We start from the raw sequence: 13538 nt of genomic DNA on the forward strand, positions 1-13538 counted from the left end.
GTTCTTCTATAAGGACCAAACCAATTTAGAATCTAGAAGAGAGTTCTAACAAAACCCCTAAGAGACAAACAATTTTTAGGGGCTGGGGAAGGGATAAAGAGAGAAGAATAGGACCTCTTCCCCTCCCACCTTGACCACAGAATGACTTTGTGAACTTCAGAGGGTTGAAAGATTTGGACTTCTCATCAGAGTCCTAGTAGCATCCCAGGAATAGTAGTGACTGATGGTAGTGTCTACTGAGGAAAGAGAGGTTTAGGATTCTAAAAGGAGATCAATAGAAAGTTATATCATACCTAAGAAGATCATCTTAAGGACCACAGCAAAAGGAACTTTGTATCAACTCCTCTTACTATACCATCTTAGAAAACTATCCCTTTCTAAAAAGGAATTAAATTTGGCTGAACGATAACTAAAAATCATGGAAGGGGGGAGGAGAATTATACAATAGAAGCTAATGAGTTATAGTACTAAAAAACAAAACACAAAATACCCCCAAGCCCTCAGAGGTACCCCTAGAGCAGACCTATATTGGTCTGGTGTTACCAAGGCAACTGCAGGCAAAACTCAAAATTCAATAAATCTAGTAGTTTTTTAGAGGTGAACTAATTAAATTCTTGACTAAATATGGCCCAGGAAGGGCTTTATTTGGATATAAAAATCCAAATGGTCCTTGGCAGAAAAAGGTTCCTAGCCCTACTTTGGAGGATAAAGGGAGAAGAAAAATTTGCACTCTGGGGACCCAGGCTGACAGCACAGGTGGGATTGGGAGAGAAGGTTCCTTCTTAAATTGTACTTGTAGATAGTGTTTTTTGAGAGACTGTTTTAACCTGGAAAAGGAGAGATTCAGAATGTTCTAGATTTACTTTTCAAAAAAAATATGTAAATGAAATTTAATTATTCAATTAGAGGCACTCTTAAGAAAAGTGAACCTACCTTCTTCCCAATTAACATAACTCTGCAACCATTTTTCACTCCAAGGGCTGACAATGGCTGTTCCATTTCTTTTAGAGACTTTCCTGAAAGGGAAAGAAAACTATTCCTTTGGCAAGTAAAATTTTAAAACAGAGGTTTTAGTGGTTATGCAAATCTGTAGGAAGAAAAACTTTCAGATGATAACAGAAAGATAGTCCAGGAACAAAGGCCAGAGTCATAGAATCCTAGGACTGGACATAAATGTATAGAACACAGTTACCATGGACACTGATGAACAGCTGGTGGGTGTGGGGGGAGAAGGGCCATTGGGTCAAATTCACAAAGAAACTGAACTGCATGGAGAAGTTATAGGGACGTTCAGGAGGATTGAACAAAGGCTTTACATCTAGGACACTCTAAAGGGACAGAACTGAGTCTCAGCTCACTCTGTCATATATGCAGCCTAGGCTATATCTGAATATTCATCATGTTATCCTAATTTATGTTATACTAAACTTAATATTTTAGTGAAATGCCTGACTGGAACTCCAAAGGAAGTGTCAGGCATAACCACAACCAAGGTCCACAAGATACTTAGAAATAAACCCTCCTTCACTGTCAGCCTTCCCAGTGGAACAACATACAAACAGGGGTCCAAAGAACATTTGTGGAAGGAAAGGCCCTGAATCACCTACACAGCTGCAGCTGATCCTTCTCTGCATAGGGAAAGCTTACAGAGGTCAGTTTTTCTCTGTCAAAGACATTCACCGGAAGGTAACAGTGAATTTACATCCACCTATAATATTATCTCTCTCCTTTGTCCTTAAATGTCCTAGCTAAATGTTCCCTCCATAGATATGTTAGGGCAAGTATTTTTTTAATAGTATTTTATTTTTTTTCAAGTAACATGTAAATTTTTAACATTCATTTTTCTAAGATTTTGCACTACAAATTTTGTCCTCCCACTTTTTCCTTCTTCCTTCCCATATTAGCAAGCAATCTGATATAGATTTTATATATATGTACACAACTATGTTAAACACATTTCCATACTGATCATTTTGTGAAAGAACAATCAGAATGAAAGGAAAAAACCATGAGAAAAAAAAAACAAAAAAGTAAACATAATATGCTTTGATTTGCATTCAGATTCCATAATTATTTTTCTGGATGTGGATAGCATGTTCTATCAGGAGTCTTTTGGAATTTTCTTGGATCGTTGTATTGCTGGGAAGATCGAAGACTATCATAGTTGATCATCGCACAATGTTGCTGTTAAGGTGTACAATGTTCTTCTGGTTCTGCTCACTTCACGTAAGTCTTCCCAGGCTTTTCTGAAATCTGCCTGCTCATTGTTTCTTATAGAACAACAGCATTCCATTGCATTCACATACCACAACTTGTTCAGCCATTCACCAATTGGTGGGCTTCCCCTCAATTTCCAATTCTTTGTAGGGCAAGTATTCTAGAAGTAAGTCTATCTCACTTGCTAAGCTTTGGGTTCAAATCCTAGTTCTCATGCATTACTTGTGTTACTTCCTAGCCCCTTCTATCTTTCCAGTCTTCTAACACCTAATGCCCACCATGTACTCTTTGATCCAGTTAACACTGACCTCCTGGCTGTTCCACCATTTAAGTACCAACTGAAATTCCATCTCCTATAGGAAGTCTCCTAACCTGCTTACTCCTAGTGCCTTCCATCTGCTAATGATCTAGTAATGAATCTGTATTGGTTTGTTTATACAAACTTCCTTGTTGTCTCTTCTATTAGATTATGAACTCTTGGAGGGCAAGGTCTGTCTTTTGCCTTTTTGTATCCCCCAGCATTTGTCACAGGGTCTGGTCCATAGCAAGTGGTTAAACAATGTTTACTGACACTTATCTTGGGCAAGTAAATCCCTGTTTCCAGGTCTGTCTCCTCATCTGTAAAATAAAGAGGTTACACTAGATGATTTCAAAGGTCCCTTCCAACTCTAAATCTATAATCGTGTAAATTTATTCTATAGCAGGGATTACTCTCCATCCCTTGGACAAAAGTTTCTCAAAGATGAGAAACTTATAGGCCTTATCATAGAAGATAATTCTTTATAATACTAATATTTTATATAATGCTTTAAGGTTTGAAAAGCATCTTACATACCTTATCTCATTTGATTCCCACAATAATCCTTTGAGGAGAATAACTTATCCCCATTTTACAGATGAGGAAACAGAGTCTGGGAGTGTTTAAATGGCTTCCCATGGTGAGTGTCTGAGGCAGGATCTGAAGCTTGGTCTTCCTGACACTAGGACTGGTACTCAATCAACTACAGCATGCTGACTTTCAAAGGGTTTATCAAAAGTCAGGAATGCTACCTTAAAGAATATCCTGATTTTCTCTTGGCATGTTCTCAGTAAACTTTCCTCAAAAGCAATGAAATATAGGCTATGCCTGATTCCATCTCATCAATCAAGCCTAATGAAGCTTTGAAATGCAAGAACCAATTAATGTACCTACAGGTTATTGAGAGACAATCTCTATATTTCCTGACGGTAGTTATCAGAATGCCCTCTCAGTCATCCATCATTTTATGAAGGGAATGTTCTAGTGATTCCTGAATAACTGGGTTTGGCTTTTTATCCAAATGACATTCTAATTCATTTCTACAACCCCTTGCAATACACTATACCCACATTCGACGTCATCACAGCTATGGCAAAAACTTGTATCCCCTATGATAATCCCAGTGTCTCCAGATCTTTCCTTTCTACCCAAAGCACCCAATAGAGATTTGAAGCACAAATTTAAAATTTTACTAATCATACCTCAAAAATTCTTTGGGAACCCAATTCCATTTAGTGGTAATAAGTCTTCATTTGAAGGCATCAGCAAAAGGGCCTGACTAGAAAAATTGGCAATTAAGAACTTAATTGAGACAGTAAGGGCTTAGTAAGTAGGAGCCTTAGAGTTAGGAAGATCAGAGTTTAAATTCTGTGTGACCATACCACCTACCTGACTAGAGACAAGTCATTTAACCTCTCAGTTACTGACCTTTGTGAATGAAGGGAATTTCCACACTGGGAAGTCCCCTTCATCAGTGAGCACACAGGTCAGCACCAGAACAAAAACTAGAAATATGTCCTTTCAAGACAACACCATACCAACCTCAGAAGGGATTATTCTCTCCAATTGCCTCTTAATGTATGGGGATTCCCTGTGGGAACATGAATACCCAGGTCTCCAAGTTATGTCACAATTCATGAAATCATAGAATATGTGAGGGCCTCAGAGATCATTTTGAGCAAGCACCTATGTCTGATGACAAATGAACGAAACCAGGTGAGGTAAAGTGACAAGATGAAGGTCTTTGTTCTACTATTCTTTCTGTCAAAACAAAGAGCTCTCCAAATAAAACTACACCCATCCATCATGGTGTTTATTTTGATTTAGTTGCCATTGTATGGCATCCATAATGACCAACCTGATAATTCTCCAAGTCATGTCTCTGAAACAACTATCCTCTTTCATTCTTTTAATTAGTCTGAGATACTAAAGGTGACTGAGAACATAACGTCCATAATTCCATAATTCTTTTTCTTTATAGCATATCTTATTTGGGAAGTTTGTCAGGTAGAGAAAGTGGCACATTGAGATATATATATATAGATATATATAGATATATATACATATATATACATATACATGTATACATATACAAATAAATTGATATACAATGATATACACATATATGTAGAATCAAATATAAATGTGCTATATGTTGTTATATTCCAATAGATATTCCTATATCTAAACATGCAGATAAATGCATATTCATATATATACATATTTGGAGACATAGTCTACATTTACAAATGTATATGTATATGTATATCTATATATATATATATGTATACACACACACACACACACACACACATATATACATGCATGGAATCATATTTGTTGAAGTTAAAAAAAGAATCAAGAAATAGATTAATCCTTTGTCCCAACTTCAGAACTGAAGAACAACACAATACTGTCTGTTTCTGAAGACATATCCATTGGTAAATGGGCTTGGCTATTTGCAAAAGGCAGATGAGTCCTGCTCAAGGAAGAATAAAGTTTTTCCCCCAACTTAGATCTGCCTATTCATAAATGTGGGATAGAAGATATTGGTTCAAATGTGAACAGGTTCTCATCTCTTGATAGTCAGTTTTATTGTCTATGTTAAGATGAAGTTTGGGAAAGGAGTTTGTAAAAAAGTTTTCTAAGCTTTTGTAACAAAGCAAAAGAACAACAACCACATTTTCAAAAGAGCAAAAGAATCTAGAGTGTTAGAGAAAAACAGAGATTAGCCAGTTCTTACTACCTCTAGTACCATCTCATGACTTTTTTTCCCTCTAATTTACTTTTATTTTTACTTATAAAATTGTTCTGAGTTATCAGTGACCTCCTAACTTCACGGCTTTTTCTCAATCTTAATACTTGATTTCTCTCTTTTTCTAAATTCCTTTTCCTCCCTTTCAAGTGATAGGTAGGTCTCCTTGTGGATATCTAGGCAGTCAAACTTAAACTCAGCTTTAAATTCAAATTTAAACTCTACTTAAAATAGTTAAATACTCTGATAGATCTATGATCTCATCAATGTTGAGTTCTGACTCCAGTAATGCAGAACATGTCTCCATGCCTACCCTTCTGATTCTCTTGTCCATGCTCTCCCATCACTGCCACAACCATAAGAGTCCCACAGAGTTCTGTCATAGGTCCCCTCTTGTATTCTCCCTCTATACCATATCTCACTTGGTGGCCTCATGAGCATCCATGGTTTCAATTATGATCTCTATACAGTTGACTCTCAGATTTTCTTACCTAGCTCTAATGTCCCCAATCTCCAACTGCCTTTTAGATACCTTTTACTGGATGCCTGGTAAGCACAACAAAAGTGATTATCTTTTCTCCAAAATCTTCTCTTCAAAATTTCCCTATTTCTGTCTCCATACTCCCAATTACCCAGGCTCACAACTTAGGTGATATCCTCCATTCTTTACTCTCTCTCGCTACCACCCCCATATCTAATAATTTGCAAGTCCTCTCTTTTCTACCTTTGTAATATCTCTCTTCTGCCATTTCAACCACCCTGGTGTGGGTCCTCATCAGTCATACCTACAATACAACAAATAATTTGGATAAGTTAAATGCCTCAAGTTTCTTCCCACTCTCATCTTCTAGTCAGTTGCTAAGTTGATATGTCTTAAGCTCAAAACTGACCATAACACCTCTCAACTTAACAAACTGTAATGGCTCCCTAATCCTCGGTTTGGTTTTTAAGGCTTTTTGAAATGTAAGACTTCATAAAAGTCCCTTCTTAGTTTTCCAGTTTGCCTGCATTTTGCTCCCCTTGACATTCACTGTAGTACAGTACTACTGGTCTTCTTGTTGAACTCAGGGTCTTCCTTTACAAAAACGAGAAAGCTGAGAAGACACTCTTGGAGCTATCACATTAGACTAGAGCAATCTACAGAAATATATTCTTAGTCTACTACCATATCTCAATCTAGACAATGATTTGAAGGCATGTAAACATTCAGCTAATTATAAAGAATATCCTTTAATGAATTTCCTTCGGACAGTTAAGTTAAAAACATGGAGTGGATTTCATTTTCTCCTCCCAATTATGTAAATACTTGGATTGCCACATATGTGGCATTGTTGCCATTAGACAGAAGAAACTGATAGAGTCTCTTTGCTCTTTTTCAACCCTTTGAGCTCAAGGAGATTTCATTCCAATTGCTGCAGAAAGTAGCCCTAACTGAATGTTATTCTCCCATTTATTCAGATTTGAAAACATAGCTATGGCCAGCACCCACACTGACAATTGGCCTCAGAAGACATAAATTATCCTGTCTGGATCTGAAAGCTCTTCTTGCCCATGGTTCCCTGATTAAATTCCTGATCATAGTTTTCCCATAGTTCCTATCCAATCCTTTGGAGTGATATTTACTGAAAAGATGTGAGAAGGGCTCTTAATGTTCTCTCAAACGATATGATGGGAAGACCTCAATATTTAGATCAAGGTCACAGAAGTCTGCTTAGAGGTCCTGAAGTCCAACAGGTTTGGGAGCTCGGCTTTTCTAAACAAGGCATCTCTTGTAGCTACACAAAAGATCCTTATAGATATAATATTAAAAGTAATTAGAGAGCAGTTTCAATCAGACAGGTCTCTCCATGGGTATTGGATAGATTCATACTGTGACTCAGATGCCTGTAATGCCAATATTCATAAGGATTTATGCCATCTGTCTGTCATTCTCTGTTGTTTTATGATGTGTCATCAAGATTGGTTGAAAAGCAGGTTGTTGATGCCTCCTAGGGTTTAGTTCTCTTAGAGTACTGCCTCAAATCTCAGTTTATCCTACAGGGAGGGACTGAATTTTTGGGAATTAAAATCCTCAGGAGAAAGGATCAAATGCAGAAGAGTGAGATATGCCTAGATTTTGCAGGGACCTAAGGCCTTTGTATTGTTATTGTCATCACCTAATTGAATTGGAAAGTTTAATGAATTAAGAGGAAGTCCCTTCAAGCTTGGGAAATTATTGGTAACATTCCTTTAATGACTCCATTATATCTGGTTTTTTTGCAAGGCAAATGGAGTGAAGTGGCTTGCCCAAGGCCACACAGCTAAGTAATTATTAAGTGTCTGAGGTCGGATTTGAATCTAGGTAATCCTGACTCCAGGGCCGGTGCTTTATCGACTATGCCACCTAGCCACCCCGCCATTATAACTTAATTAAGAGCAATAGTTTTCTTTTGAAATCCTTAAAGCTGCTTGTATACTAATCTTATCTTAATGGCTTTTTAAGTTGATGATGAGGCTACTTACTCCTAAAGAAACCAGTCACCTATAGTCAACTAGAGGAAATATCAGTGTAAAAATGACTTATGATCTTATTTTGATCTTGATTACATATGTAGGTTTTAACTTGCTAGACTTAATGTGGAGGTGTGTTAAATGAAATCTAATATATATATATATATATATATATATATATATATATATATTACATAATACATACATACTAAATTGAGATTGGGGGAATTCTTAAGCAGTTTGATTTACCAAGTACTTATACACTAGCTCTGAGGGATATATATCTGAATACTTAAAATAAAAACTGAATATGTAAAAAAAAAACAGCAGTAAAAATACTGAATCAGTAGACCCATGCAGAATGGTGGTTTGATTTTTCCAATTATATAAAAGTTTTCCCTTTTAAAGGGACAATCCTGACCATTGTAGACTTGTAAGCAGCCCTTTGAGACTGCAAAGGAGTGACTGCATTGTTTTTGTTATTCTAGATCTAAACTTAGGCTCCAAACAGGATTGCAAGAAACTAGGCCCATATAATTATGTGTCTGGGGAGGCTCCAGCAGCTTCTGAGCAATAATAGACAGGCTCAGTTAAAAAACTCCAATGGACAATGAACATTAAGGTAGATGAATAGGCAGTTTCAGAGATATAAAATGTTACTTTCATCATATGCCCTGCTAAAAAATAAAATAAAAGCTTCAGTGGCTGCCAACATGACAAATTTAGATGCCTTAGTTTCCTATTCAAGCTCCTCTATAATCAGGTTTCTACCTACATTTCCAGAATCAAAAAATCCCAGATCTGAAGAAGCAACTTGTTCAATCCTTAGTTACAAGATGAGTTCCCTTCACATTATTCCTCTTCAAGTCCAGTATCTGCTTGAAAACTTTCAGTAATTAAGAGTTCACTAATAAGGCAGGCCAATCCATCTTCAGACAGTTGCAATCTTTGAGAAGTTTTATGGTGTACTCTGACAAATCTGCTTTCCTAAAACTTCTATTCACTGGTGCTATGTTTTCCTTTTCTGCCTATTCTATCTGATAGTCTTTAAGATATCTAAAAGGACTTACTATATCCTATAGCTCACTTAATTTGTCTCTTCATTTCCTACCAGCTGCTCTACTAGATTTTGCCTCCACAACCATCATGATGCTCATCCAGGTATCCTCTCTGCCCCAAACCTTTCAGCTTCCTTTTTATTTATATTCCCAGTTTTAGCAGACTGATGGCATAAAGTAGGGACTTAATAATTACTGAATATTGACTTCCTTTTAGATTATAATTCAATGTCAGCTTTCATTCAACCCTAAAGATGTGGGCAGCAAGACCTTCCAAATCAAGAAATCTAAAAATTTCAATACAGTTTGAACTTCAAAAAAAAAAAAAAGGAAAAGCAAATAATCAGCAAAATGACAAGTAAAATTCATTTTAAATTTTAAACTGGTCTACCAAAAAAATCAGATATTATAAAAAAGGGAAAAGACCTCAATGTACAAAAATATTTATAGCAGCTTTTCTTGTAGTGCAAAGAATTAGAAATTGAGGGGGGTACCCATCAACTGGCTGAACAGATTATGGTATATGAATGTTATGAAATACAATTGTTCTGTAAAACATCATGAGAAGTAAGACTTCAGAAAAGCCTAGAAAAACTTACAAGAACTAATGTTGAGTAAGTGGTCAGAACCAGAAAAACATTGAACAGGTTAACAGCAATATTGTAAGATGAGAAACTATGTTGGTCACAACTCTGATCAAGGACAACCTTGAGAGAACTGTTATGAAAAATGCCATCCAGGGGCGGCTAGATGGCACAGTGGATAGAGCACCGGCCTTGGAGTCAGGAGTACCTGAGTTCAAATCCAGCCTCAGACACTTAATAATTACCTAGCTGTGTGGCCTTGGGCAAGCCATTTAACCCCCTTGCCTTGCAAAAACTAAAAAAAAAAAAAAAAATGCCATCCACATCCAGAGAAAAAATTATCGAGTCTGAATGCAAAGTAAAGCTTACTATGTTTATTTTTAAAAATTTCTTTCCCCCCCCATTTGCAGTTTTTTCCTCCCTTAGTTCTAATTCATCTTTCACAACATGACTAATAAGAAAATATGTTAAACACAACTGTAAATGTACAACCTATATCAGACTGTTTGTTGCCAGGGGAAGGGGAAAGGGAAGGGAAGATGAGAGAAAAATACGGAACCCAAAAATATGGAATGCAAAAGGATGAATGTCGAAAACTAACATTGTATACAATTGGAAAAAAAATTTTTAAAAGTTGAGATTTAGCAAGTAAAACTACTTTGTCAAGTCTGCAAAATCACATTTGTCATTGTGTAGTATTCTCTGAGATAAATCTAGAAGTCAAAGTTACATGTAGAGATGGGCTTCACAAAGGCACAAATATACTTGTGGATGAATTTATTACCAATGTTGGTAATTTGAAGGGTATTTTCACATGATTTATCTTATTTTTGCCTACAGTTATCATCCATAATGAACATTTGAGGTTAAAATGAGCTACCATTTCTGGGGGACAATGTACATCACATATCCACACAGCTCTCTAACTTAGGAGGAGACAATATTTCCCAAATTTATTAAATGGATCTCTTATAATTCAGAGTGAATTTTCTCATGAAAAATGTTATAAAGGGCAGTCAGGCCACCAGGTTAGTCTGCAAAACTATATAGTAGGGGCGGCTAGGTGGCACAGTAGCACAGGAGATAGAACACTGGTCCTGGAGTCAGGAATACCTGAGTTCAAATCCGACCTCAGACACTTAATAATTATCTAGCTGTGTGGCCCTGGGCAAGCCACTTAACCCCATTGCCTTGCAAAAAAAAAACAAACCTAAAATAACCACCTATTAAATATGATTTTTGTAATTATTTTAATAATATTTTATTCTATATTATATATCTATATAAGAATATAATAATTGTACTAAAGAATTATTCTTTGTAATTAATATAAAATCTTAGAGTTGGAGGGGATATTAAAGGCCATCTAGACCTAAAAATGAATCCCTTCAATGACAAGTAGTCATCCAGCCTTTTCTTGAAGATAACTACTAAAGGATGGCATGTCTGGCAGCCCATTCCACTTTTGGACACCTCTAGTTGTGAGGAAGATTTTCTTGAAATTCAGATTAGTTCTGTTTGTACATTGCTCATAGTTCTTCCCTTGGTGGCAAGTAGAACCACTATTTTAATCTATCTTCTATGTACTTGAAATATTTGAAGACAGTAATTCTGTTCCACTTAAACATATTTTTTCTCTGTACTAAAGATCCTGGTTCCCACTTTTAACATTGTTTTCATAGAGGAAACAACTGAATTCCAGTGGAAATCACCATTGTTTCATTAATTACAGCATACTCTTTCTATAACTTGAACAGAAGAAAGAATTTCCTTTCCTTCGGGATTTCAGGGAGAAAAGGAAAAGGCAGGGCTCTGGAACCAAGATCAAATAATAGTACCTCTGCCAATGGTGACCTGCAAGATTTCAAGGTAGCAGGAACTGCACCTACTACACTGAGGCTGCCATGGGACAAGGCCTAGGTCTCAAGATGAGGAGGGAATTTCAGTAGCAAAAGATCTGGTGATTTAAGAAAGAGGGATGAAGCTGAGTCAACCATAGATAGAAATTAGTTATTCCTAAGCGATCAAAAATATATTTTAGTACAAATATTATTTCAGTCACATGCATTATTTTATCACTAAATTTATAATTCATGTTTAATACTTCCCTATGTATAATTCATATTGATAATTATAATCCTAGCTTAAGAATTAGAAAAAGAAATGCAAAGAAGGTGATACACAACTTAGGTCTATTCTTTATTACTGGTATTCAAGCATGAACTTTAGAATTCTTTGAAAATATTAAAAGGGACAGCTAGGTGGCACAGTGGATAAAGCACTGGCCCTGGAGTCAGGAGTACCTGAGTTCAAATCCCACCTCAGACACTTAATAATTACTTAGCTGTGTGGCCTTGGGCAAGCCACTTAATGCCACTGCCTTGCAAAAACTAAAAAAAAAGAAAACAGAAAAATTTCTACCTTTAAATATTAATTTTTGAAAAGCAAGTGGAACTCCAGTAACTTGTTCGAGAAGAAGAGCCATATCCTGAAGGGTTGGTTCAGTGTTTTCTTGCTGTGCTACAACTTGAATGTTATGTTTTTCATTGTCTGAAAGAAAAGAATAATTGTCTGTAGCTATAAAATAGCAATTCTTCAATGTAAATGTTCTATAAATCATACAGAAATTATTTTTTGAGCAGAAATTACACATTTCCAATTCCAAGAAAAATTATGTAAGTACTTACCAATATCTGAGAACTTTGATGGGTAACAAGAGAAAAAAACAACCAGAGTCCCTATCCCTTGAGAAATTTATTAGAATCAGAGAATCTCAATTTCAAGAGACTGCAGGAATTTAGTTCCTCTCTAATAATACACTTTATAATATATCCAAATGGAAATCATCTATATCCTTCTTAAATACTACCAATGGCAAACTCATTCCTTAAGAAGTAGCCTATTATTATTATTATTATTATTGAGTAAATCTATATTTTGGAAAGTTTTTGCCTAATGTTGACCCAAATCTGCCTTCTTGTTATACAGAATATCACCTAATTACCTTTCCACAAGCTATCCCTTTGAAATATTTAAAGACAGTAATTCTAAGGCTTCTAAAGAGAAAATAACCCCCTAAGGGAGTTCATTCCCTTTTGCATTTACTTTATTTGCTGCCATACTATTAACTAATGTCACACTATTTAACTCATGTTGAGCTCACAGTCCACTAAAATATCTTCTACACAGTAATTTCTAGTTTTTTATCCCCAGTTTACATTTGTAAATTGATTTTTTTGAGCAAATGCAAGGTTTTACATTTGTCCTTATTAAATGTTATCTTAATAGATTCAAATAGATTTTTGAACCCTGACTTTGTGATCCAACATGTTATCTCACCTAGCCTTATGTCATATGCAAAATTAATAATCCTACCAGTCATCTATCCCTTTATTCAAGTAATTGGTTAAAATGTTAAATTACATAGGACACAGATGCCTAAAGCATTCCATTGGTTGCTGCCAAACTTTTATAACTATATTTTGTATTCAGCCATCTGTTGTTTTGAGTTATTTCAGTCTTATCTGACTCTTCATGACCCCATTTGTGTTTTTTTGGAAAAGATATTATAGTGGTTTGTCATTTCTTTGTCCAATTCCTCTTACAGATGAGGAAACTGAAGCAAATAAGGCTAAGTAATTCTTTCAGGGTCATACAACCTGCAAGTATCTGAGGCCATAAAAACTCAGGAAGACATCCTCCAGGCTTACCCACTATCCATTGTACAATTCTAATTGAGTCATCTAATCAGTACTAAATGTACATCTAGCCTACATTTCTTCAACTTATCCAAAAGGAGAACATGAGAGTCTAATAAATGCTTTGTTAAAATCTAAGTAAACTATATCTGTAGCATTGCTCTCACCTAGAAAATTTGACTTGTTAAGTTTTTAAATAAGTTTTGATATCTTTTCCCTTACATCCTTAAAATTAATAATCCCAAGAGTTCCTTCCCATACCCCTCCCAGAAAATCTGTTTAATACAATGAAGAAATCCAAAAGAATGTGCAAAGTGTAACACCTGTGGATCTCCCTCATCTATGAAGTGGGAGGAGGGTGTCTTTTATCTATTTGAATCTTGCTTGATCTTTGTTTGTTACATTCATTTTTGATATTTTGTGTGTGGCTGTTCTTTT

The 13538-nt window shown here is 35.8% G+C and overlaps 2 protein-coding genes across 9 annotated transcripts in view; one reads left to right on the top strand and one right to left on the bottom strand.

Annotated features, from left to right (window-relative positions):
* The window catches only part of BAG1 (BAG cochaperone 1), a 49753-nt gene that overhangs the window by 26896 nt on the left and 9319 nt on the right, over positions 1 to 13538 (bottom strand). For 3 of the 6 annotated variants that reach the window (XM_074205866.1, XM_074205860.1, XM_074205863.1), the window contains exons 2-3: positions 11824 to 11952; positions 934 to 1016 (exon numbers count right to left, since the gene is read on the bottom strand). In XM_074205866.1, coding sequence (XP_074061967.1) covers positions 934 to 1016; positions 11824 to 11952 — 212 coding nt within the window. Of the gene's footprint in view, positions 1 to 933; positions 1017 to 4057; positions 4522 to 5583; positions 7878 to 11823; positions 11953 to 13538 lie in introns of those variants that run through there. The other 3 variants (XM_074205862.1, XM_074205864.1, XM_074205865.1) reach the window with 3 other exon arrangements.
* CHMP5 (charged multivesicular body protein 5) overlaps positions 1271 to 13538 on the top strand; it is a 50872-nt gene continuing 38604 nt past the window's right edge. The window contains exon 1 of one of the 3 annotated variants that reach the window (XM_074205868.1): positions 1271 to 1651. The gene's annotated coding sequence lies outside the window, so the exon portion shown is untranslated. The other 2 variants (XM_074205869.1, XM_074205867.1) reach the window with 2 other exon arrangements.

This window comes from Macrotis lagotis, chromosome X (genome assembly GCF_037893015.1).
Source record: "Macrotis lagotis isolate mMagLag1 chromosome X, bilby.v1.9.chrom.fasta, whole genome shotgun sequence".
Lineage (NCBI taxonomy): Eukaryota > Metazoa > Chordata > Mammalia > Peramelemorphia > Peramelidae > Macrotis > Macrotis lagotis.